Here is a 20311-nt window from a genome sequence, read left to right as displayed (position 1 = left end):
CGGGCCGCTGTTCTCACGTAAAGCGGGCCTAAAACTTCCCCAGTATCCCGAACAGCTCCAGTCTCCAACGAGAACGCCCCAAAACCTTCCGACGTTTCGCATCACTCATCCACGATCGTCGAACGACTCCGCATGCACCTAATTTCGATAGCTGCCGTGCCTAGCCTCCGGGCACCAGTCCCCGCCCCGCAAACCGCGCATTGTGTCCTCCGCATGCATCCCCCAAGGCGTCGTCGCAGCTGATTCCAGCTCCAACCACAGCAAATGTCACAGCGAAACAAGTGAGGGTCCATTCGAAATTCGTGAGGAGCATTGTCAATCCGTATTGATCGTAGATATGCAAGAACCCACACAGTAGCGGAAAACCTATATATGTTGACTGGCATCATTTACAAGTTTACTGGAAGGACGGACAAGGAGTCAGTATGAGGGCGGAATATCGTTAAATGAGACAAAAGTACGAACCTCGGCCTTGACGACCTTGCGGCCAGCAGCCTTACGCTCCAAAAGTTCCTTACGGTCCTTGTCGAGCTTGATCTTGGTGATCACGACCTTGGAGGGGTGGATGGGGATCTGAATGGAGACACCTGTTGAAGGAGAAAAAAATGCAGAGGTTAGTTTACGAAATTGATTGACGATCCGCAAACTCAGAATAAACCAACGTACCGTTCATCTTGTCACGGGTCACCTTCTCGATGTGGATGCACCACTTCTTACGGTAGACAGTGGTGACCTTGCCCTCACGGCCAGCAAAGGTACCGCGGACAATCTTGACCTCGTCGTCCTTGCGGATGGGGATGGAGCGGCACTGGAAAAAAATGGGAACATGGTTGGCCCAATGTCTCGTTTTTGGTTTTTTCCAATATATGCCCAACCCTCACCCTGGTCGGACGCTGCAACCCCCTTCATGCATAGAGGCATGGAGGGTTGCAACGAGGACAGGGGGGCTTTCCATCAAGGATCGTGGTTTTGCAAAAAGGGGAAACCTTGTTGGATGTTTAACGTACGTTGTGCTTCTCACGCAACTCCTTGTCGAGGGGAGCCGACATGATCTTGCGCCTGAGGTCCGAAGGCGCAGAGAAGTGCGCCTTGCGGCTCTTGCGGCGGCTGGAAGAAACTGGAGGAAGAACATACAGGAATATAAGTACCCATGTCCTGCGAATGCTCAATTCCGCAAAGAGCCGTTCCCTCTGCGGTATCTGCCGTCCGGTCCCGCGTTCTCACCCTTGAGAGTCTCCTCCACCTATCTACCTCCGCAGCTGTCCAGTTCCGCGTTCGACGACCATTTATGTGCTTTCACATGCAATGCCCATTCCTGCATTCCACCACCTATCCATCCGACCTCACCCCTCGTGCATCCATCCATCCATCCATCCCTCCGACCCATTTGAGCGCTCGCCTCTTTCCCCACCTCTACGCACCGTTTGTCGAGACCTTGGCCATTGTGAATACTGGATGAGTCCGCTCCGTAAAAGATGGGGCAAATGGACTGTCGTGGGTGAATCCAAGAGCGAGAGCCCGTCAATTCGAGCGACGACCAAATTCACACTAGGAGCGACTGGAAAGCGCTGTCACGTGGGGGACTCCAAGGGCTTCTTATTTGATTTTAAGCTTTTCCTTTGCTGTTCGCGACTCCCACCCTTTCGCACGGATTGCCGTGTTGCCGTTGTTGCTGTCGCCGTCGCCGTTTTCGTCTCAAAACCTCAACCACAACTGGGACTTGCTTGAGGCTGACTGCATTGGGGGCTGCCTTGCCGCTGCTTTGAGGGAGGGCCGCCGGCGTCACAGCTGCTGTCGCGCAAGGCGCTGCGTGATTGCGTTTGATGAGCTTGCCATTCAAGACTGCAAGCCCACCAATCGTCAACACCTGCAGTGTGAGCGGCTTGATACTATCCATACGTTTCCAGTTTGCTGGGCGACTCTACTTATGGTGAGCGCAAGTATTTTTCCTCTCGCCAATTCTCGCCCCCTATTCATAGAACACTCGCCATATCCGAGAACGTGCGTACGTCGTTGATGGAAGGACTGGCGATTACAAGTCACAGCGCAAAAAGTTAGCTGAAGTAGGAGTTGGGGCTTTCCGCCAATGCATCAACTGTACTGCGAGGGCTGTCGTGCAGGACTGAGTCCATAAAATGGGCCGCCTCAGGGAGATCCCAAATGTCGTGCCGCATTCCTTTGCTGCCCAATCGGAGTGTCGATAGGTCGGTAGGACAGCGTATGCAAACGGTGGACAAGGCAGCGGCTTTTCTCTCCGGAAAGTGGACGATGGCTGCAAATCTGGCGAGAAGAACGACGTGGCGACGCATGAGAAGCCGCATACGACTTGGGAAGGAGTAATCATATATCTGGACGAGGGGCCGCGGGCCGGGGGAAAGGCGCAGTGGGTCTAACAGGGTGGGGAATAAGGATGTAGATTTCGAAACGATACCGCACTTGCTTCTAAATATAACGAGGAATACGTAGACTGACTTTTACAGCAGAATGCGTACCCAGGCTGTCCCTGAGAAAGTCAATATATGCCCCAGGGTGGTGTCCGTGGACTCGATCATGCGCATCATGTAACAGCCGGTGAGGTTGTCGCATAGATCTGCGAAGCGGAAAAGCACGCAAAGCCTCCGATGCTCCGCGATGTCCCCCTTCCACAAGGCGCGGACAGAGAACCTGCCTCGCTTTCCACACATTCTTTCGACGGGGTGGGAAACACTCCATCGTCACACATCGTAAACGGCCATCTTGGTCGCCGTTTGATAGTCAAGCCGGCTTTCCACCCAACTCCAATAGGCTAGGCGCTACACCACCTATCGCGGGCTACCAGGCCCTCGAAGTCTCGTTAGACATGGACCTGCAGGCGATATGCGCTCACTTCGAGCAGACCTGTGCGGACTTTCAGGTTAGTCTCAGCATTAGAGAGCATTGGAGGAATACGGCCGAAGTCCACTCATTGGAGTCCATGTCTGACCTTCTCTCCATGTGGAAATGTGTCGTCAAAAAGGTTCCAGATCGCCGTATACAAGCGGAGAAGAACATGGTCCAGTTTCGTAGCACGCCGAACTTGCTGCCGGTTTGCAAATACATCCTAGGTACTCCAGCCCGTCCATAACTTCATAACGCTGCCATGGCTCAACTTACCCTACTGCCTTCCAGAGCACACCGAAAAGCCCGACGTCAAATTCCACGTCCTCCTGTCACTGAAAGAGTCTGCAGCTCGCGAGTATGCCCTCCACCCCCGGCAGGAGATACACGCCCTACGCGAATGGCTGCTGAACTATGCGATAACCCGATTCGACCAGTTGAGTGGGATTATGCGAGTTCTGAAATTGCACTGGGGGCTGATGGAGGTTGACCGCTAAATGGCACATGTAGCTTACCGACGTATGTGCGGAACTCTGTGTTGTACCCGATCGCTGTGATCGTGAAACGGGGGTCGCTGGAAGAGTCGGCGGAGGAGAAACAGGCGTTTTTGTCGCGGGTGACGGATTTGTTGAATGGGGATAAGAAGCAGGTTAGCCAGATGCGAACGGAAGGCTCAAGGGCGAATGGAGGTGGGGCTGACGAGGTTTGGGTGCAGAGTCAGATTGCGCTATGTCTCTTTGCGGCGTTGCTGGACGAGTTTTCGTCGACGAGGGCGAGCGCTGTAGGGCTTCCGTACGACTTCCATGTGAAGAGTCGTCAGCTCTTCGAGGTGAGATGGCAACACCAATCAAGCTGCGTTGATGGCTTGAATATGAGGGCTGAAGTGATGTCTCATGTAGGAAGGGGAGCTACGACACATCTTCCAAGTCGTCTACCATGTCCTGCAGCACTTCATGAACACCAAAGAGTATCTTCAGGACGCTTTGAGCTCGGAACTGCTGATTACTGCCATGTCGGTGGCTCAAAAGGCTGTGGATTGGGAGTTCCTGACACCTGGTACGCAGAACACCTTTATTGAGCGCAAACAAACGCAGACTCATATAGCTTGCGACTTTAGAGGAGAATGCGTTATCCGGATCCTTTAGGACGAATCAGGAGGAACGACGGACGTCTCAGCCTGGATATTTTCCAGCATCTTGGAAGGAGTTCATCGTCAGACCGGACGTGATCGATCTGTTCTTCCAGGTGAAGTGTTAGATATAGGGTGTCGGTCCGAGTGAAGCAGTCTCGCTCACGTCAGGTCACAGTTGAACAGCACATTCAGAGATGAGGGGCGGTTAGGAGACTCGGCGCGGCATTGTCTAACGGACCTGGCCGCCGTCCATGGACCCGTGTTTCACGTAGCGGATCCGAATGGACACGTCATAAAGGACCAGGCAGGACGGGTGCTGGAAGACACCAACGCGCTACGGGCTTATATCGGCCACTTCCTGAAACGGTTCTTGACAGTGCTCACCGAGTACGTTTTCCGACCGTCTTTCTCTGCTTGCCGAAGGGTTGTGCTAATCGATAACACTCCAGCTTCTTGCCCCGCTTCGATTCAGAAGTCGAAATGGGTCTAGCCAGCGAACTCATCTGCATCACATCCGTCTGCAAACGGATCATCTTCACCCACCCCTTACGCGTCATCGCCGGCGTTCCAGAGTTCCTTCCTTTCCTGCATGAGCTGGGGACACTCACGATAAAATGCTACCGACGCACGGGTTGCGATGATGAGGATTGGAGCAGCTGCACGCAGGAGGAGGGAGATGATTTGCTGGATGTTTGGGCGGATCTAGGTGGGTGCGATTGGGATTCGTATGATCCATCTGCGGGCGTAAAGTCTCATACCTTTCTTCATGTATAGTTGAGAAAGCCGAGATCTACACCGAAGAACAAACAGCACTACAGAGCACAGGCGCCAAAGCCGGGAACGACTTTGACTTCCCCAACTTCATGAAATTCCTAACCGATGTCGCCTTCCATGTGTTTGACGCGTATGTGGAGATGCGGTTGGAAGTGGCGAAACAAGCTGTGGAGGATGATGCGGATGATGATATGGTCAAGGACGAGGTTAGATTGGCGAATTTATGGCACGATGGGGGGGCGAGACCGTGGCGGCTCACTCTTGATCCCATAGTACATGTATGAGGAGCAGCTGGTTTCAGCAGCCATCATCGGAAGACTAGATCCTCGGAAACCGCTGGAGAAGCTGCAGGCACTTGTTGATGATCGGCTGGGCCGGATACGGAAGGTCTTTGAGGGCGCAGAGCATGGTAAGTCGGGATCCCAACATTCACCGAAGGATGTTCTGACTAGCTTTTGGCTGATGATTGCGATCATAGCCGATGACCTCGCGTGGCTGCAGGAGCACTTGCACTGGCTCGCGCTGTTTTCCGGGCACTTGTTGGCGTACGGCGGGACTGGGGAAAAGCGGGAGATTCCGCGGTCGTTGCTGGCTTTGTCGGTGAGTTCGCGGGTTGAGATGACAGCTTTTCGCTACGTGATCACTGATTGTAAGTCAATGTTGGTAGATGGCTTCTGCGGAGAATGCAGATCCAGTGGTCAAGCTCGCGTTGACGTTGCTGTATGCTTTGGATGTTGTGTCTGTCAATCCCAACAGCCCATCGGTAATGCACAATGAATTGTGATATCCCCTCACCCACCTCCGCAACTAAAAGCCGTTCCCCTTTGCAGTTCAGCCTCTGCAGCCCCCTCCTCTGCGAGACCCTCCTCTGGTTCATCGAACGCTGGAGCCAGACTTACCTCTTCCTCCCCGCAGAAGAACTGCACACACATTCGCTCATGCGTGCCTTTGGTAGGGACGGCGGAGGCCCCGCGGTCCTGGACGGGATCATGAACATGCTAGAGAAGAATTTTGACATGTGGCCCGGTCAAGAGGATCTGCTGATGCAGATTGTTAGCCTGTTGAGCACGTTCTCGAAAGTGCCGGGCATCCGGAACGCCCTTGTGCTTTCGGATCGGTTCCAGAAACTCATTGTGTTCTTTTTGGGCAGTTTGAGTAAACTTACTGCTACAGTCCACAGGTATGACCAGGGGTGAATGAAGTTAATGCCAACGCACACTATTTATCACTTCGCTTGCAGCCCCCTCATCGAGAATATCGCCATAATCGCCACCCACGCATCCGACCCCGAAATCCGCGCCCGCTATTTCCACTCCATCAGCAACGCCATCGACACGCGCCTCCTCAGCATCATACAAAATCCCACCTTCGTCCAATCCCATCAAACCCCGGATACCATCGAACTGGTCATAAGTACAATGGAAATGTACAGCGGGCTCGCGCTGGCTGCCGATGAGGCCAATACGAAACAGGTTTTCACGGCTGTGGCGAAGCACTTTGATGTGTTTGTGCAGCTGCTGGAGTTGTATCGGAATACGACGGAGGTGGAGAAGTATATTTTGCAGGTTTTTGCAAATCTGATTCGGTGCCAGGTAAAGGATGATACTGTCGTTGGTGACGAACGATCGTTGATTGATAGCTGCTTTTGGTCTTTTCTGTAGTCATTTGAGGAACTGACACCAGAAGATTGCGAGCGCCTGTACAGTTCCGTTCTCTCCGTGTTGCAAACGTACGCAAAGAATACGGTCGGAAGAAAGCGATCGGTGAACACGGGCGAGGAGGACGAGATGTTTGAGGATCTCTCGTGTATTTTGGATATCTTGTCGCAACTGATGGCTTCCCAATATGAAGGAATCAGTAAGTACCCTCACCTCATAACTTAGCGGATTCCAATCACCTCTGAGTGCACTCCTGACGCCGACATTTGTTTTTGCAGCCTGGGCGGAGATTCTCGAAAAGCGGAAAGCCAAAGGAGGGACAGATGTCGCCGATGTGATATTCTACGGCATCAACGTGGTCATACCTTTAATCACAGACGACATGCTCAAGGTAATTCGCAACGGTTTCGTTCCCAGCACTCTTCCATCGAAAGTAACCTACGTCTTCACTCCAAAGTTCCCCGAACTGTGCAGAGACTACATCTCCCTCATCAGCCACCTCATCCGCTACTTCCCCGACCGACTTCCGGTCCTCCCACCACCGTTGTTAGCAGGTCTTGTCCGGTCACTCGAATCGGGGATGCATAATCCGATGATTGAGGTTGCGAGGAGCGCGTTTGAGGCTATTACATCTTTGGCGTTGTTTGTATGGGATGAGCCGGCTCATGGGGGTAAGGTTTTTGCAGTTTGCGTCCATAATGACAGCTGGGCTGATGCGAGTGTGGATGTTTCCCAGGAGTCTCGATGGAGTTCTTGCACCCGCACTTGAACAAATTCCTGCAAAAAACTTTGGAAATGTTTTTGTTCTTGGAGTTTGACGCTGGCCTGATGGAGGCCGCTGGCGAAGCTTTGTTTGCTTTGGTGGTCGCCAGAGGGGTACGTACCATTGTAACTCTGAATTCAAGTGTTTTGGCCGCTGGGTGACAATTGCCGATGCTGACATCTCCTTTCACAGGCGTTCTACGACCTACTAACACAGCACCTCCTAGCCCAACAAACCTCCGCAGCGCTCGCGCAACGTCTACGCAACGCTTTATCGCTCCTCAACGCTGGAATTTCGGAAACAGCCCGGGATCAAGCAGCAGGAGGTATCCTCCGTGTTGCGCGGCTGGAAGGGTGCATTGCGACGGCGGGAGGACGGCTGTGGTTAACGGCTTATAGAAAGCGGCTGGAGGCGTTTTTGGTGAACGTGAGGGGATTTCTGAGGGTGAAATGATGGGTGGGAAGAGGCGCTATGTAGTGTACAGATTAGTTGTGGAAGTGTTCCTCTGGTAGTACCCCTTCTTTTCTGCACTAGTTACTTCGTAAGTGTCACATTAGGATGTGCACTAATCACCTCTCAAAGCATCCTTATGTCGTAGCATATACACTATGTAGCATGTACATTGACATAAAAGGTTTTACATAAACAGAATGTGTCTCATAAAATATCATCCTATGGAAGGCGAAATATGGAAGGTGCAAGGCGATGGGTGTCGTTAGGGAAAAATGTGAGCTTCGATGGGGGTATTTCTGACAGTGCTCGCGCTGTCGTTTTCGTGGTCCGCTGCAGTCCCGTATTCGGGGAACATCAAGTCGCATCACTTTGCAAGGGCGTCAAGAACCTTTGCATTTGAAGGCTCCGCCGTACGTCCCATCATGCAAGGACAGGGGCCACCCTACCCATCGGATGCGAATCCTCATCAGATCCTGCCACCTCTTCAACCAGGATATCCCGCCACCGTATATTACCCACATGCGTCTGATCCGTCCCAGCCTTACGATCCCGCCAAACCTCAAACCTATATCGTCCCTCAACCCACACCACAATACCAGTATCCAAACCAGTATGCCAATCCACAGCAAGGTTACCATCCTCAACACACCGGCATACCTGGACAGGTTCATTTGATCGTGCAGCCCGCTCCGTATGCGCCTCCGTCGAGAGATGGCTTCTGGGGCCCGTTCATAGTCGCATTTATTATATCGTTCTTCTTTGGACCTTCGGCACTCTGTCTTTCATGCTGCATGCACGGCAGAAGAAGTCGCCGAGCGGTGTTCAGTGGGGCTGCCTTGGGGACATGCCTCGCAGGGATTGGATATTTCATTCTGGGCGCACATTTAAGGAACCGGTGTCCTTCGGTGAGAGATGAACATGTTTCCCCATCTAGCAAACTTGGTTCAGAAACTGTGAACTAACCGGTCCATGACGCTATCATAATAGGTTGAGTGTTATCGATACCCCAACCCCAACTCCGACCTACAGGTATGCGAGTACAAGAATTGCGACGTTTGGATGTACCTGTTCGGAGGGATCGGGGCGGTGATTGAAGCAATTGCCTTGGCAATGTTAATCACCGCGCTAGTTGCCTATCGTCGAGAGCTCCGCCATCCTTACGGTGGTCCCAACGGCTATCAGCATCGTCCGTATCCCGCCAGTCAACCGCAGGGCTTCACAGCTCCGATCCCAGTAGGAGGCGGACGTAGGAGCAGGTCAGATGTGCATAGCGTGCCAGACCCACAGACGCATCAACCGCAAGACGGAAATCCGTCATACCCAGAGCCAACGTATGAGAACCACGGGTCTCATCATACTCATCCTCACGCACACCCGGAGCCATCCCACGCACATCACCATCATGCCGAGCAATCCCAACAACACCACAATTATAGCGAAAAATCCCATCAACACCACCATCACAGCGAACAGTCTCATTGGGGTGGACACGGGCATGTAGAACCGGCGCACAGTGAGATGGCTCATACATCTGACTACGCCGCATCGCCGAGTCATGCTGGGACGGCACCAAGCTATGAGGCAGTCACCGAATAATCTGCACCAGATACCCGCGCTGGTGAAGAGTAGATGTAAGATGGCTCGTGGATGGAGTAAACTGCAGCACCCGTCGCTCTGCATCTTGCTTGCAAATATAAGCTGCTGCATGTCATGCAGCGAATATATTTCATAACACGGAAAATGTACATCGAATTAGATTACCGACAGATAATAGCAGCGGATTATGACACCTTTGCGGCAGAGAGACGCGGGTCCGCTTTTAGCTTGGAGTCCAGCTCCACATATCGCTCGGGGGCAGTCTCCTTGTGCTGGAAATGCCATCAGTCAGGCGATGTACTCGCTACATAGATCCAACAAACCAGTGACCTACCTTAGCAAGCCTCTTCTCCAAGATATGAATTTTGAACAGCGCATCATTGCAATACTTGACATACGCCTCGGTCTCTTCAGCCGACATCGAGTCTGCGTTCCGGCTGTAGGCCAATTGGCGTCGCTGGTAGTCAGCGGTAACTTCATCGAGGCGGATTTGGATGATGTTGGCCTTTTCGATCAAACGCTCTTTAAACGCTTTCAGGCATGCGTCTTTTATTGCGATGCATTCCTCCCGGGCTAGGTGGCTGGGATTGCTCTGCGTAAGGAAATAGGGGTGATTAGCCCGGAGAGATGTCCCCTGCCTCGAATACACAGGCGGGATACTTACATAGCTGACCAAGAAGGGTGAAAGGTAGTCCAAATCCGTCTTGTTGGACTCCTCTTCGTCCTTGCTGGTTTCTTTCTTCTCCTCGGACGGAAGTTTCTGCAAACCCGTATAGAGAAAATCAGCCAAGGCCTCGAGAACTGCCCAACTTTTTTTGCTCATCCCACTGACCGTCTGATTTCTCAGCGTATCATGCACCGAAATATTCAACAAAACCTCCTTCTCCTCCCCTTGCCGGTTATTCAAGATCTCGTTGACCTCCCGATCCGAGGTCTTGATTGCCGCCAAGCAATTTTGCTCAGCCTGAAGCAATTCCAGCAGCTCACTGTACAGGTCTTGCTTCTTTGGTGGTTTACGGTACGGATTGACCTCGAACTCGGATGTTGCTTCGATGAAGTGCGTCTTCTGCTCTGCGGTTGGTTTTTTGAATTCTCGCGATGATGGAATGATCTTTCCTTCCTCGAGGTGGTATATCACTCGTATCTAGAACATAGTTTGGATGAGCTCGAGCGGAGCGCGAGTAGCATCTAACTTATGAAATTCACCTTGTCGTCCTTCAGGAAGTAGCTCCGCTTTGCGACATCCTTATGTGACGGGATGTCTGGTGAAGGGTGATTTGTCAGTCGTCAGCCGGAACGACAAGGATGACAATCCAGACACAATCTCCGAAGAACAGCGGACCCACCTGGATGCCTGTCAAGCTTTTCCGCCATTTTGAAGATCGCCCCTCTCTCCGACTCATCATCCTCTTCGCCATCAAAAGTGACGCTCCGATAAACGAGCCTGTCCTCCCGGTCCGTGAAGTGCTCAATAACCTGGCAAGCGACATCGTCAGTTCTCTCCCCCGTTGATGTCAATGCGCTGGACTAACTATCCACGCACCTTGATAGTCTCATCCACTCGCTTCACCAACCCATCAAACCGCGCGCTTCCATAGAAGTGCATCTCTTTTGTTCGATCATCAATAATGATGTGCTCTTTCATTCCCGAAGGTCGGCCTGGATCAAAGAACTCGTGAATCCTCCCTTCATAGGGAATTCGGATTCTTTCGCGGAGTTTGTCTCTGGGTGAGAGATGGGGAATGGACACTTAGTCTCACTTGTCTGCTGAAGACAACACTTCGGCCCGGCCTACCTCCTATTCCGGAATATCTCCCGGATCTCGCCATTGAACCCGATGGTGTCATCAGCAAAGAAGATGGTCCGCGACACCATCCCGTCTTTCCGGAAATACTCTGCGTACACTTCCTAGTAGCATCTATGTCACTTTCATTGTTCGACAAATCGAGCCCTCCCCAAGTCTTAACAACCGCGAAACTCACATGCCTCGCGTCCCGATACATGATCATCTTTGCCCCAGACGGGCACTTCGACTCGAACTTCTCCTTGTCAACGCTCAATCTCTCGACCCACGACGGCGGTAGATCCAAAATCTCGCCGCCGCCTGCACCGTCGTCTGACCCGACATCGTTTGCTTGGTCTTCTGCGTCATCGTTGGGATCACTTCCTGGTTGGACGTTGTCGAGGAGGACGAACTCCCATTTGGCATTGTCTCCGAGGTCGAAGGATATGCCCTAAGAGGATTGGGATTCAGCTATCGATTCAGGCGGTAGATTCGAACCTCCGTTGAGGAAACGCGCGGGTCCATACCTTCAGTCCTTCATAGCAGACCTGCATATTGACCCAGAAGTTGACCGAGCTGAAGACGCATTCCACGCCCAAGTAGCTTTCGTGTTCGGTGGTATACACGGCTCCAGTCGTCGCCTCTGCGGATGTTTGATGCTTGAGTATCAATGCGTACTGAATGCATCGAGTTCTGCTCCCGTCACGCACCAATGAAGAAGGCTTCTGCAACCTCGCGCTTTCCCGGCAGGACGAGGACCCATGCATGAACTCGCAGTCCTTTCAGCTCGTCATCATCATCATCCGCCAGCTGTTGAGTAAAGCAACATGCGCCAGTAAGTTGTTGCACTCCAGCTCCATCACTGGGAGTCCGATTGTCCTCGTACCGCTCTAGCCTCCAACAACCTCTTCCTCTCCGCCGCGGCATCCTGCGCCGCCTTCGCCTTCGCCTTCTCATCCTGTTTCACCAAAAACTGGCTCTTCAACGTCCGTGGCGGTTTCAGCTTATACTTATTCGGCGGCTTATTCTGATCAGCCCCATTCGCCCGATCCACCGCAACGCTCGGCGTATCCGCTTCCGTGCTGGGTTTGGTGCCTGTGGGGGGTGGGATCCCTGCCGTGGAACTCTCGACCCGGGATTCGTCCATTAGTGTTACGGCACGGGTTGCGTAGCCGGAGACGACGTAGGCATCATAGCCTACGCCGCGGAGGAGAGAGACGAGAAGGATGGAGTAGTCAAAGGCGCTGCCTTGTTGGAGCTGGAGGGTGTAGTCAGGTCCTGGAAGCATTGAGGGCTGAAACATCGGCGGATGAGTTACATTACGGTCGTCGTTTTGACAAGTTGATCATGCGCTGTGGACCGCTTACCAGCTCATGCGCCGGCTGAAGGGTGACGTAGGACAGGTATTCGGCTACAAAACGGGCGCATCCACGATAATCGTACAGATCCCGATATGGCAGGTGCGTCGCCCGCACAGTTGTGCACACAAATTTCTGCATGGCCAATGTCAGTCCATCTTTCACAAAGCTTTCCAGATCCTCGCAAACACAACCTCAACCCCCTACCGGAACCCCAAACTGATTCGGCGGCGCTAGAATCAACTCCCTCCGTCCCGGAAACAACTGCGTATACTGCCTCTCAAAATTCGCCACGTACTCCAACACATTCTCCTCCTTCTTCGAATTCGTGTAGTACAGGAGCGGCGCTTTCGTCTTGTCCAGCAGCTCCGTCAGGGTACTTTCACGTTTCTGCTTTTGCTCGAGCTGGAACTCGACTTCGTGCTGGTCGTACCAATCGGTGGAAACGTCTCCGCGGTGGAGGGAGACATTGGAGGCGTGGCGGGATGCGTTGGCGGACGAAGATCCTTCCAGCGGTGACGGGTCGCCCTCAGCTGGTGAGGGCGGGTCTGCGATGGGCTCGCCGTTTTCGTCCAGGACCGGAGCAGGCGCCTCTCCATCCGTTGCAGCTCCCTCTTCCCCTGCTGTTTCATTCTCGGTCGCTGGGGTGGTTGCTTCATCCCCAGTAGGAGGCACTGGCGATTTGCTTTCGGCAAGGGGTGCGTCCTCGGCTCCCGGGCTGCTCAGCTCCTCCTCTCCCGCAAGCATGATGTTCTACAAATATGAAAACAAAGTTCCGGTTCCTTTTGCAGTGGTAATTCCCTTCAAGGTGAAGGAAAGAGATCAATCCACCCCGTCAATAATTTGCTTACGTGCACCGGTCAATCCAGCGTTCTTCCACTTAGGGTGAGCGTTCTTCCTCTGCACAAAATTCGACAGCGCGCCGTACTTTCCTTTCCCGTCACTTTGCACTAGACTAGCCGCTATTCATACATTTCGGGAAATGGACTCATTGCTTGGACGAGGGAAGCGACCTAATGCGTCGCTGTCTCAAATCTAGATGCCTTTCTAGATGCCTTCATCGAGATGCCTTTCACGCTAAGCAAACGGTCAGCAGCACCGCGACAGCAAGCGCGCTCACCAACGGCTGAACAGGAACAGGAACTGCTCAAGCCGAGTTCACACGGACGCAACATTCGGGGGCTCCCCAACATTCAGGGACTCCGCGGCGTCCGCCCCATACAAGCAGCAGCTCTACGCACGACATAGTGCATGTCATAGTCGCCAAAACAAACAAACAATTCGCATCAGACAGCAAAATCAAGAGGACCTCCAGGGGCCAAAATGTCATTCAAAATACATAAAGAAAGAAGGCAAGCGCACAAGTCTATAGTCTATGTGGATTAGGGGGGGTAGAAGAGGGAGACATCACCGTGGCCGAACCACAGCTTATGTCATATATTCTCCCTCATGTTTTGATGTTCTCGCCTCACAGGGCGCCATCAAATGGCACGGTGCTCCAACATCATATCATTCTGCGGCGGCAGCCCGACACAGGCCCTAAAGATGTTCTCCATCGCCGCACGCTGCTTCGACAAAGCATTCACCACCGGCGTTCCTGGCGGGACCATCGGGGCCTTGAGCATGTACGACAGCACCGACAACACAGCATGGAACGGCGAATACTCTTCCATATCCTCGGTGCGGTACTCGATCCGCGTCATCAGCTCGGTGATGATGGCCAAGTCGAGGATGAGCGGGGACGCGAGGAGGGAGTCTTCACATACGTTGTAGGTGGAGATGGTGTTGCGGCCGCCCATGAAGATCTCCGACACGTATTCGTCGAGGGCGCGTTTGGAGTCGCCGACGGCCGGGCAGTACTTGATGACGACGATGTGGTCCGGGTGTTCGTTCTTCTTGTACAGGATCGGGTTGGCGGCAACCATATCGTCGACGACGTTTGATTTGGAGATTTCCTTTGAGCGGAACTGTTGCGGGGCGGAGAGGTTTTTGCCGTCGTTGTTTCCGAGGTGGTTGTAGGAGGTGATGCCAATGGGTTTGATGCCGGCGTTGACGAGGAAGTCGACCATGACGGATTTGAATTTCGTTTGGCCGGACTTGAAGTCGTCACCGCCGATGTAGACTTTTTCGCGGGAGGCCAGCTCGACGCATCCGGGGACGAAGGTGTTTTGCGGGGATCCGTTGACGAAGGGGGTCTTTTCGAGGATGCAGGCGACGGCGAAGATGGTGGAGGGGGCGACTTCGTCGTGGCCGTTTTGGATGGAGGCGAGAAGGGCGTCGGCGGTGTCGTTGACGCCGGGGATGATGGCGGAGAAACGCTCGGTGTTGGCGGTCCACAGGACAATCACCTTGTCGAGCTTGTTGTTAGCCTTGAACTCGCGAATGTCCTTGCGGATCTTCTCGAGGTGCTCGGCTTTAGTTCCGGGAAGGACGTTGTCGGCGCGGTCGGACTGGTTAGCGGCGATGTAGTCAGGGTAGTAAATGGACGGGAGAGGTTGCAGGGTGTCCATTTCCTTGCGCACCTGGCGTTGCAGGTCGTATTCGAGGACTTGCGCGCGCTCCATAGCCGCACCGAGGTTGTGGGCGCTGATGTCCCACCCGCCGAGCACAAGGTCGTTGGGGTGGACCATGGGGAGGATGTCGGAGAAGGGGATAAACACATCCTGTCCCTTCTCATCCACACCGAGCTTCAGAGTGGAAGCCTGGGTGACAGATCCGTAGTAGTTGGGGGTCTGGACGCCCTCCTTGGTCCTCCAGCTGATCTTTTGGCGGTTAGCGATGATGGAGGCAGTGAGCGTTGAGCCGTTGTTTCCGCCCCAGCCGACCATCATGAGACCGACACGGGGGACCTTGCGGCTCGTGCGGAAGTGGTAGGTCTTCTCGGTGGGCACCACGGTGAGCTTGGCGTCATCGGTGCGGACGACTTTGCTGTCACGGTAGACGTAGGTCGAGTCGATGTGGTCAGCGGTATAGACGACGTTGGCAGAATCGACCTGGAAGGCTTCGGCCGAACCGGCGGCGGTGGCGGTGAATTGAACCATTTTTGGGGTGTATGTAGTGTGTGTGAAGACGAAAGTTGGAAATAGTGAGCCTGCGTTTAGACTTTTATGTGGTCAATTTGAGCTCAGTGTGTTTTCGGTTTGGGGAAGGTGCGACGCTGTCCCCTATGCCTGTTGTGAGCCGAGAAAAGCTGATTGCCGTCTGATAGAAGAACGAAAGTCAGTAAAAAGCAGCGGCTGCAGGATCCTCTGCGTTGTCACATATGAGGCCCGTTGGATACAAGGCTCAGCTGAACCCAGCGGCCGAACACGTAAAAAAAACCTTCCCCCCCAAGCTCCGGCGCCGCTGCTCGGTATCTCATTGAACACTTACACGTCTTTGCGATGTCCCTCCAGAAGGGTCGGGTGAAAGCGAATGGTAGGAAGTGAGTGCAAGAAGAAGAGTTGCGAATTTGAGAGCAGGATGGGAGTGATGGGAGAGCGTTTGGAATGCAGGCCAGAAGTGTTGCACCTCTCTTTTATATGTCTGCGGTTGAGTTGTGAGTGGAGCGCCGACCAGCGGCTGCATGCAATTTTATCGGGTGGGAGTTGTGGCCTTCGCGCAAAAAACGCGTTCAGCCTTGCTTACATAATACGTGTGCCGCCCGCTTTTTGACTGGCGGTTCTCATGTAGAGTCGTCCAGACACCACAGAATCCACCTCTAATCTGTGATTTGCGAAAAGGTTAATTCCAGCGATGGACAATCTGCCGGTGGGTGGCGGCCGAAATATCCACGACTGCCGGACCTCAGGCTCCAGACCCACCCCCATTTTCCCGAATGAAGGAGCAATGCCCATTTTGCGTGGCTTTTTCCTCACATCCTGACCTTTTTACGTATACAACCTCACATCGCTCGCCCCACAAAATCCCGACTTCCAACTCCCGAGGCATGGATAGAACAGTGGGCTGCTACCCCGCATTGTGTGGCAGCCAGATGAACTGTGCCGGCGTCGGTAACCAGAACTGTTTGTGCGGAGCGGTTGCGAATGAGCAGGCAACGCACAAGAACACGATGCTCGCTGATCAAACACCAAGCACCAAACAAGTATAAGTTAAAGAGACGAGGGTAGTCAACGATTCCATATTTTCCATGTCCACCAATGAACGTGAAGCATGCAATATATACATAAAATGTGTGTGTGCGTGTGAAGACGCATTCAACGCATTCAACGCAGGAAAGGTAACATCTTCAAGCTATCTCCTTCCCAACGCGGCTGAAAGGTTGAGTTCCCGCCCGTACCCCCATCCACGCGACGCTTACGAAGTGGTGCATCTAGTAGAAGAATCCGAGGATCTAGGGGAAAGATAGAAGAGAGGACGGTTGGTACACATGAAGAGAGAGTGATGGTGCGTCAAAGGGAGTGGTACACACCTTTCCACCAGTCTTCTTCCTCCTGGCCTCCTCGTGGTCCATGATGCCAGCGGAGGTGGTCAAGACGATGAAACCGAATTGACGGGAAGGCAAGAGGTTGTTGATCCAGGTCTCGATGTCCTTCTGCTTGACGTTGAAGCGGGGGGAGATGACACCGCACTTGTTCAAGCGACCGATGAGCTGGATGACGATCTTGCCGGAACGGTGGTCGTCGATGATCTCGAACTCGCCGATGTAGCCTTTTTGGTAGGGAAGAACAGATATGATAAGTAAAACGGTCATCAACATTTCATGCGCCGCCCCTCGTCCCAGTTCTCCCGTCTTCCAACGCCTCCTCCATCACTCCGAATGTATGAGAGCCATATATGTCGTCGCCCACAAGTAAGCATTTCCGAGGAAACTGGGTTGGACAAAAGACAACCCCCATGACCGTTTTTCCTCGCTTTTCAGAAAGGAAAAATAGCCCGTGTCGATGTATCGAAATCTTAAAAGACTATCGCCGAGTCTGACGTACGATTTCCGCCGTCCGGCGACGTCCAGTTATAACTTCGAATGAAGGCAGCCGTCCCCAACTGGCCCGTTCCCATCCTCCGCACCGCACCCATACTCTGACCTCGGATCTAGCTACTCACCGTGCTTCTGCATGACGGACAAGAACTTGACGATGACCTTGGAAGAAGGGCGGATCAAGACTTGACGCTTGCCCTTCTTCTCGGCATTGACGATGCTCTTCAGGCAGTCGTTGAGGACGGAAATGCGGACCATTTTGTCGGTTTAGTCTGAGCGCACAAAAGAAACGAAAAAAGATTAACACTAAGCCCAACGCTCGCATCCAACCAACACAAGCAGACGAAAAGGAAAGGAGCCCAGATAGGAGTGTCACTGCGTGCGCCCAACCACCCAGGGATGGGAGAAAATGTGCACATAGCGATTCCTATAGGCTTCCCAGGTATTTTAAAGACCGGTGGGAGCTGCCCATCATGAGTGTCACGGTTCCCCGAGAGTACACCCGTACTCTCGGGAGTGATTCATGGAGCAGTTTTCGATGTTCGAGGTGCAGCGTTCGTTGGACGTCGGAAAGAATGGCGAGACTTCGTTTGCGTACATTTGAATTGTCGAAACTCCCAAGTGTTTGTCGCTACTCGGTTCGCCTACTATTCGCTAGTAGTCCTTTCGCCTTCCAGACTGCTCTCATGCTCACTCAGGTGATCTCAATGACTTCAGGATATCGCTATAACTGTCGTGCAAAGGGGCATCACATGTGGCCGACCACCTCGAGACGAGATGAGCCGACCCCATGGTTCCCACATTTTCCCCATCACTCTCCGGCCGCAAATGGATGGATGGATGGCTTGCCTATCGGATGCTCGGGCGTCGTTGCGTATACACACCTGTCGACGGATGGATGGATGGAAGTATGGCCGTTGCAAGAGGATGCGAAAGGGATGGATGGATGGATGGCGAGCCCATATGCTCAGTCGGCGGGTTTATTTCTTGTTCACGTGCGTCATTAACCGTAGTTTAATGGGCAGCATTTTGTTTTGCTCTCTCGTGTCTCCCACGTCAAGGCTGCTTATTATCCCACGCCATGTGAGGCCAGATGAGGGTTGTGGAATTTGCAAAGGCGATGCGGTGGGCAGGAACGGTTGGGAAGCCTGGGCTGGAGAAGTCGGCAGGCACCTTTAGAACCTTTGGAGCCCTCGCCCTCGCAGGACAGTCTCTTTCGCCCGGCACTTGAACCACATCACTGGAAAGAACATCCGAATCCGCACCCTCAACACTCATCGAAACCACTGTGGAACAGCATCATGGACTGTATAGTAAATGACTGAAGTTATACTCGCGATCGAAGAAGTCTTGGTACTTCTTCGACAGGAAGACTCGGACAGTCACAACGAAAGAGTCCCAGGACGTCACCATCCACAGGGAGGGGCTCTTCAACCTGGACGTCACGAGCACGTTGTGCCACAGCCAGCATAGAGACTTGATTGCATGTCCTGTTCCTTGGGGCTTAGTCTTGGAGGGGCTTTCAAGCTCACGGCAATGAACGGTCTTTGTGACATAAATTCGTGATGGATTCGTCTGCAGACGATAGAATCGCGTCATAGCGGAGCAAGTCGAGCATCGACCCAAGCTACGCGTGAGTTCTTGAACTTCCTTTTCGCCAACGGCAACGTTGCCGTCTGGGGCTCAATGCGCGAGCACAATCTGAAGCGGACCATCGATGAGACTCTTGGGAGCTACGGGAGCATCAAATATTCGGGCCAGCACCTGTTCGTTTGGTCGTAGGAGCATTGCGGGCCCCGGGAGGCGGCGGGACGGCCCTTCCCAATCTTCCAGAAAGCACTTTCGCGGGTCTTCGCAGAATAGCCGGGCTTCTTCGACGAGGTGAGTATCTTTGGGAGACCGAGTAAGTGCTGATTCTGCGTCATCACACGCAGACCAATACCACCATCAAAACCATCTTCGATGACTTCCTGGAATAGATGGCCGACCACCGAGGCTGCTGGGCCATCGTGCCAACTTTTCAAGGTAGCAAAGAGGATGCGGGACTGGAGGCGATTCTGGACATCTAGAAGCAAAGGTTGAAGGCGCCGGAAGCATCCGCCACCATCAAAGGAGGCGGGAGCGACAACACTGGTGGAAAAGGAGTCCCATGCGCTGCCAAAACGCGCAGGCATTCATCTGCTGCCAGAGGCGGCCCCAAAGAGACCCGCCCACTTTGAGGTTCGTGTGCGTGTACGGTGCTCTCTAAATCTTACGGCAAGGGATAACCATTTGCCTATTTCAGATCTCCCCGGAGATTGCGAAAGTACGGGCTGGAAGCGCACTGCTTGCGTCTGCCAGGCACGATCACGGCCAGCGCTGGTCGGTGGCTCCTTTGATCCGGGCCACATCACATGGAACCAGCATTCCCTTCCCCGAATATCCTGGAGGGTTGTTGTTCCTTTTTACAAATGAGACTTTGATGGACGTCGTGGGTGTCCACCCGCGTATATAGGATCCGTTTTCGGGCCCGATGTTTCGTAACGGAAGGAGCTGGACAATGGACCTCCAATATCTTTGTGGACAATCTTTTCGTGATGCGCCGGGAATAAAGTCTTCCGCGAGTAGTAGTTTAAATCCGATGGCTACTGCAGGTCACCGTTGGGCACATCCTCAGTGGATTCTCCAAGCCTCATTTAAGATCCCAGAAAATACAAATGATCCGAGAAGCTTATGCGCCCCTGGCCCGTTCGAAATGCGACTTGCTTCTCAATGATATGCGTTTGAGCAGACACTCATCTTTTGCAGCGACAGTGTAATCAGTCGACCGGGAGGTACTTTTCATTTGCGAAAAGCTCCACCATCAACGCCATACTCGACGCAGGTGACATCAGATGGTGAAGGTGAAGTTCAAGAAAACAGTGCTCAGAATAATGTATAAACTTTCCGCTCATTCAAAAGCTTCGGGATTAGCATGGATTGGAACATCATCGCACTGTTTTCTGGCCTTTCGCCGTGTTGCACCGCACCCAGGTTAGCCA

The 20311-nt window shown here is 53.2% G+C and overlaps 7 protein-coding genes across 7 annotated transcripts; 3 read left to right on the top strand and 4 right to left on the bottom strand.

The window, feature by feature from the left end:
- Positions 1–298: 298 nt before the first annotated feature.
- Positions 299–1541, bottom strand: EV422DRAFT_590652 (translation protein SH3-like domain-containing protein). The gene is made up of 5 exons (XM_053073525.1): positions 1422–1541; positions 1008–1117; positions 667–808; positions 466–587; positions 299–400 (listed from the first exon to the last, which is right to left on the bottom strand). The coding sequence occupies exons 1-5, from the start codon at positions 1441–1443 to the stop codon at positions 398–400; spliced, it is 399 nt and encodes a 132-aa protein (XP_052922404.1). The 5' UTR covers positions 1444–1541; the 3' UTR covers positions 299–397.
- Positions 1542–2592: 1051 nt separating this feature from the next.
- On the top strand, positions 2593–7703 carry EV422DRAFT_224743 (armadillo-type protein). The gene is made up of 20 exons (XM_053065502.1): positions 2593–2893; positions 2996–3083; positions 3148–3292; positions 3367–3505; positions 3572–3685; positions 3756–3912; positions 3974–4101; positions 4164–4375; positions 4438–4694; positions 4763–4968; positions 5036–5171; positions 5241–5362; positions 5430–5525; positions 5593–5942; positions 6003–6354; positions 6424–6619; positions 6699–6811; positions 6878–7091; positions 7157–7296; positions 7376–7703. The coding sequence occupies exons 1-20, from the start codon at positions 2840–2842 to the stop codon at positions 7634–7636; spliced, it is 3480 nt and encodes a 1159-aa protein (XP_052922403.1). The 5' UTR covers positions 2593–2839; the 3' UTR covers positions 7637–7703.
- Positions 7704–7891: 188 nt separating this feature from the next.
- EV422DRAFT_541773 (uncharacterized protein) lies at positions 7892–9335 on the top strand. Its single transcript, XM_053071227.1, has 2 exons — positions 7892–8541; positions 8624–9335. The coding sequence occupies exons 1-2, from the start codon at positions 7921–7923 to the stop codon at positions 9230–9232; spliced, it is 1230 nt and encodes a 409-aa protein (XP_052922402.1). The 5' UTR covers positions 7892–7920; the 3' UTR covers positions 9233–9335.
- On the bottom strand, positions 9336–13263 carry EV422DRAFT_622654 (uncharacterized protein). Its single transcript, XM_053074178.1, has 14 exons — positions 12581–13263; positions 12383–12508; positions 11902–12309; positions 11726–11825; positions 11543–11658; positions 11215–11466; positions 11028–11140; positions 10776–10956; positions 10579–10708; positions 10439–10494; positions 10065–10376; positions 9897–9992; positions 9567–9824; positions 9336–9504 (listed from the first exon to the last, which is right to left on the bottom strand). The coding sequence occupies exons 1-14, from the start codon at positions 13118–13120 to the stop codon at positions 9418–9420; spliced, it is 2775 nt and encodes a 924-aa protein (XP_052922401.1). The 5' UTR covers positions 13121–13263; the 3' UTR covers positions 9336–9417.
- A 421-nt stretch (positions 13264–13684) lies between these two features.
- EV422DRAFT_224679 (uncharacterized protein) lies at positions 13685–15515 on the bottom strand. Its single transcript, XM_053065501.1, has one exon. It carries the CDS (start codon positions 15412–15414, stop codon positions 13855–13857), a length of 1560 nt encoding a protein of 519 aa, XP_052922400.1. The 5' UTR covers positions 15415–15515; the 3' UTR covers positions 13685–13854.
- Positions 15516–16685: 1170 nt separating this feature from the next.
- Positions 16686–17549, bottom strand: EV422DRAFT_500152 (ribosomal protein S8; the record flags this gene model as incomplete). Its single annotated transcript, XM_053068119.1, has 3 exons — positions 16686–16706; positions 16785–17023; positions 17417–17549. 3 exons carry the CDS (start codon positions 17547–17549, stop codon positions 16686–16688), a joined length of 393 nt encoding a protein of 130 aa, XP_052922399.1.
- Positions 17419–18336, top strand: EV422DRAFT_224668 (uncharacterized protein). The gene has a single exon (XM_053065500.1). The coding sequence runs from the start codon at positions 17765–17767 to the stop codon at positions 18296–18298; it is 534 nt and encodes a 177-aa protein (XP_052922398.1). The 5' UTR covers positions 17419–17764; the 3' UTR covers positions 18299–18336.
- Positions 18337–20311: the final 1975 nt, after the last annotated feature.

Source organism: Fimicolochytrium jonesii (assembly GCF_025526975.1).
Source record: "Fimicolochytrium jonesii strain JEL569 chromosome Unknown EV422scaffold_28, whole genome shotgun sequence".
Lineage (NCBI taxonomy): Eukaryota > Fungi > Chytridiomycota > Chytridiomycetes > Spizellomycetales > Powellomycetaceae > Fimicolochytrium > Fimicolochytrium jonesii.
The sequence above is the reverse complement of the archived record's forward strand: the minus strand, read 5'-3'. Positions and strand labels throughout refer to the sequence as shown.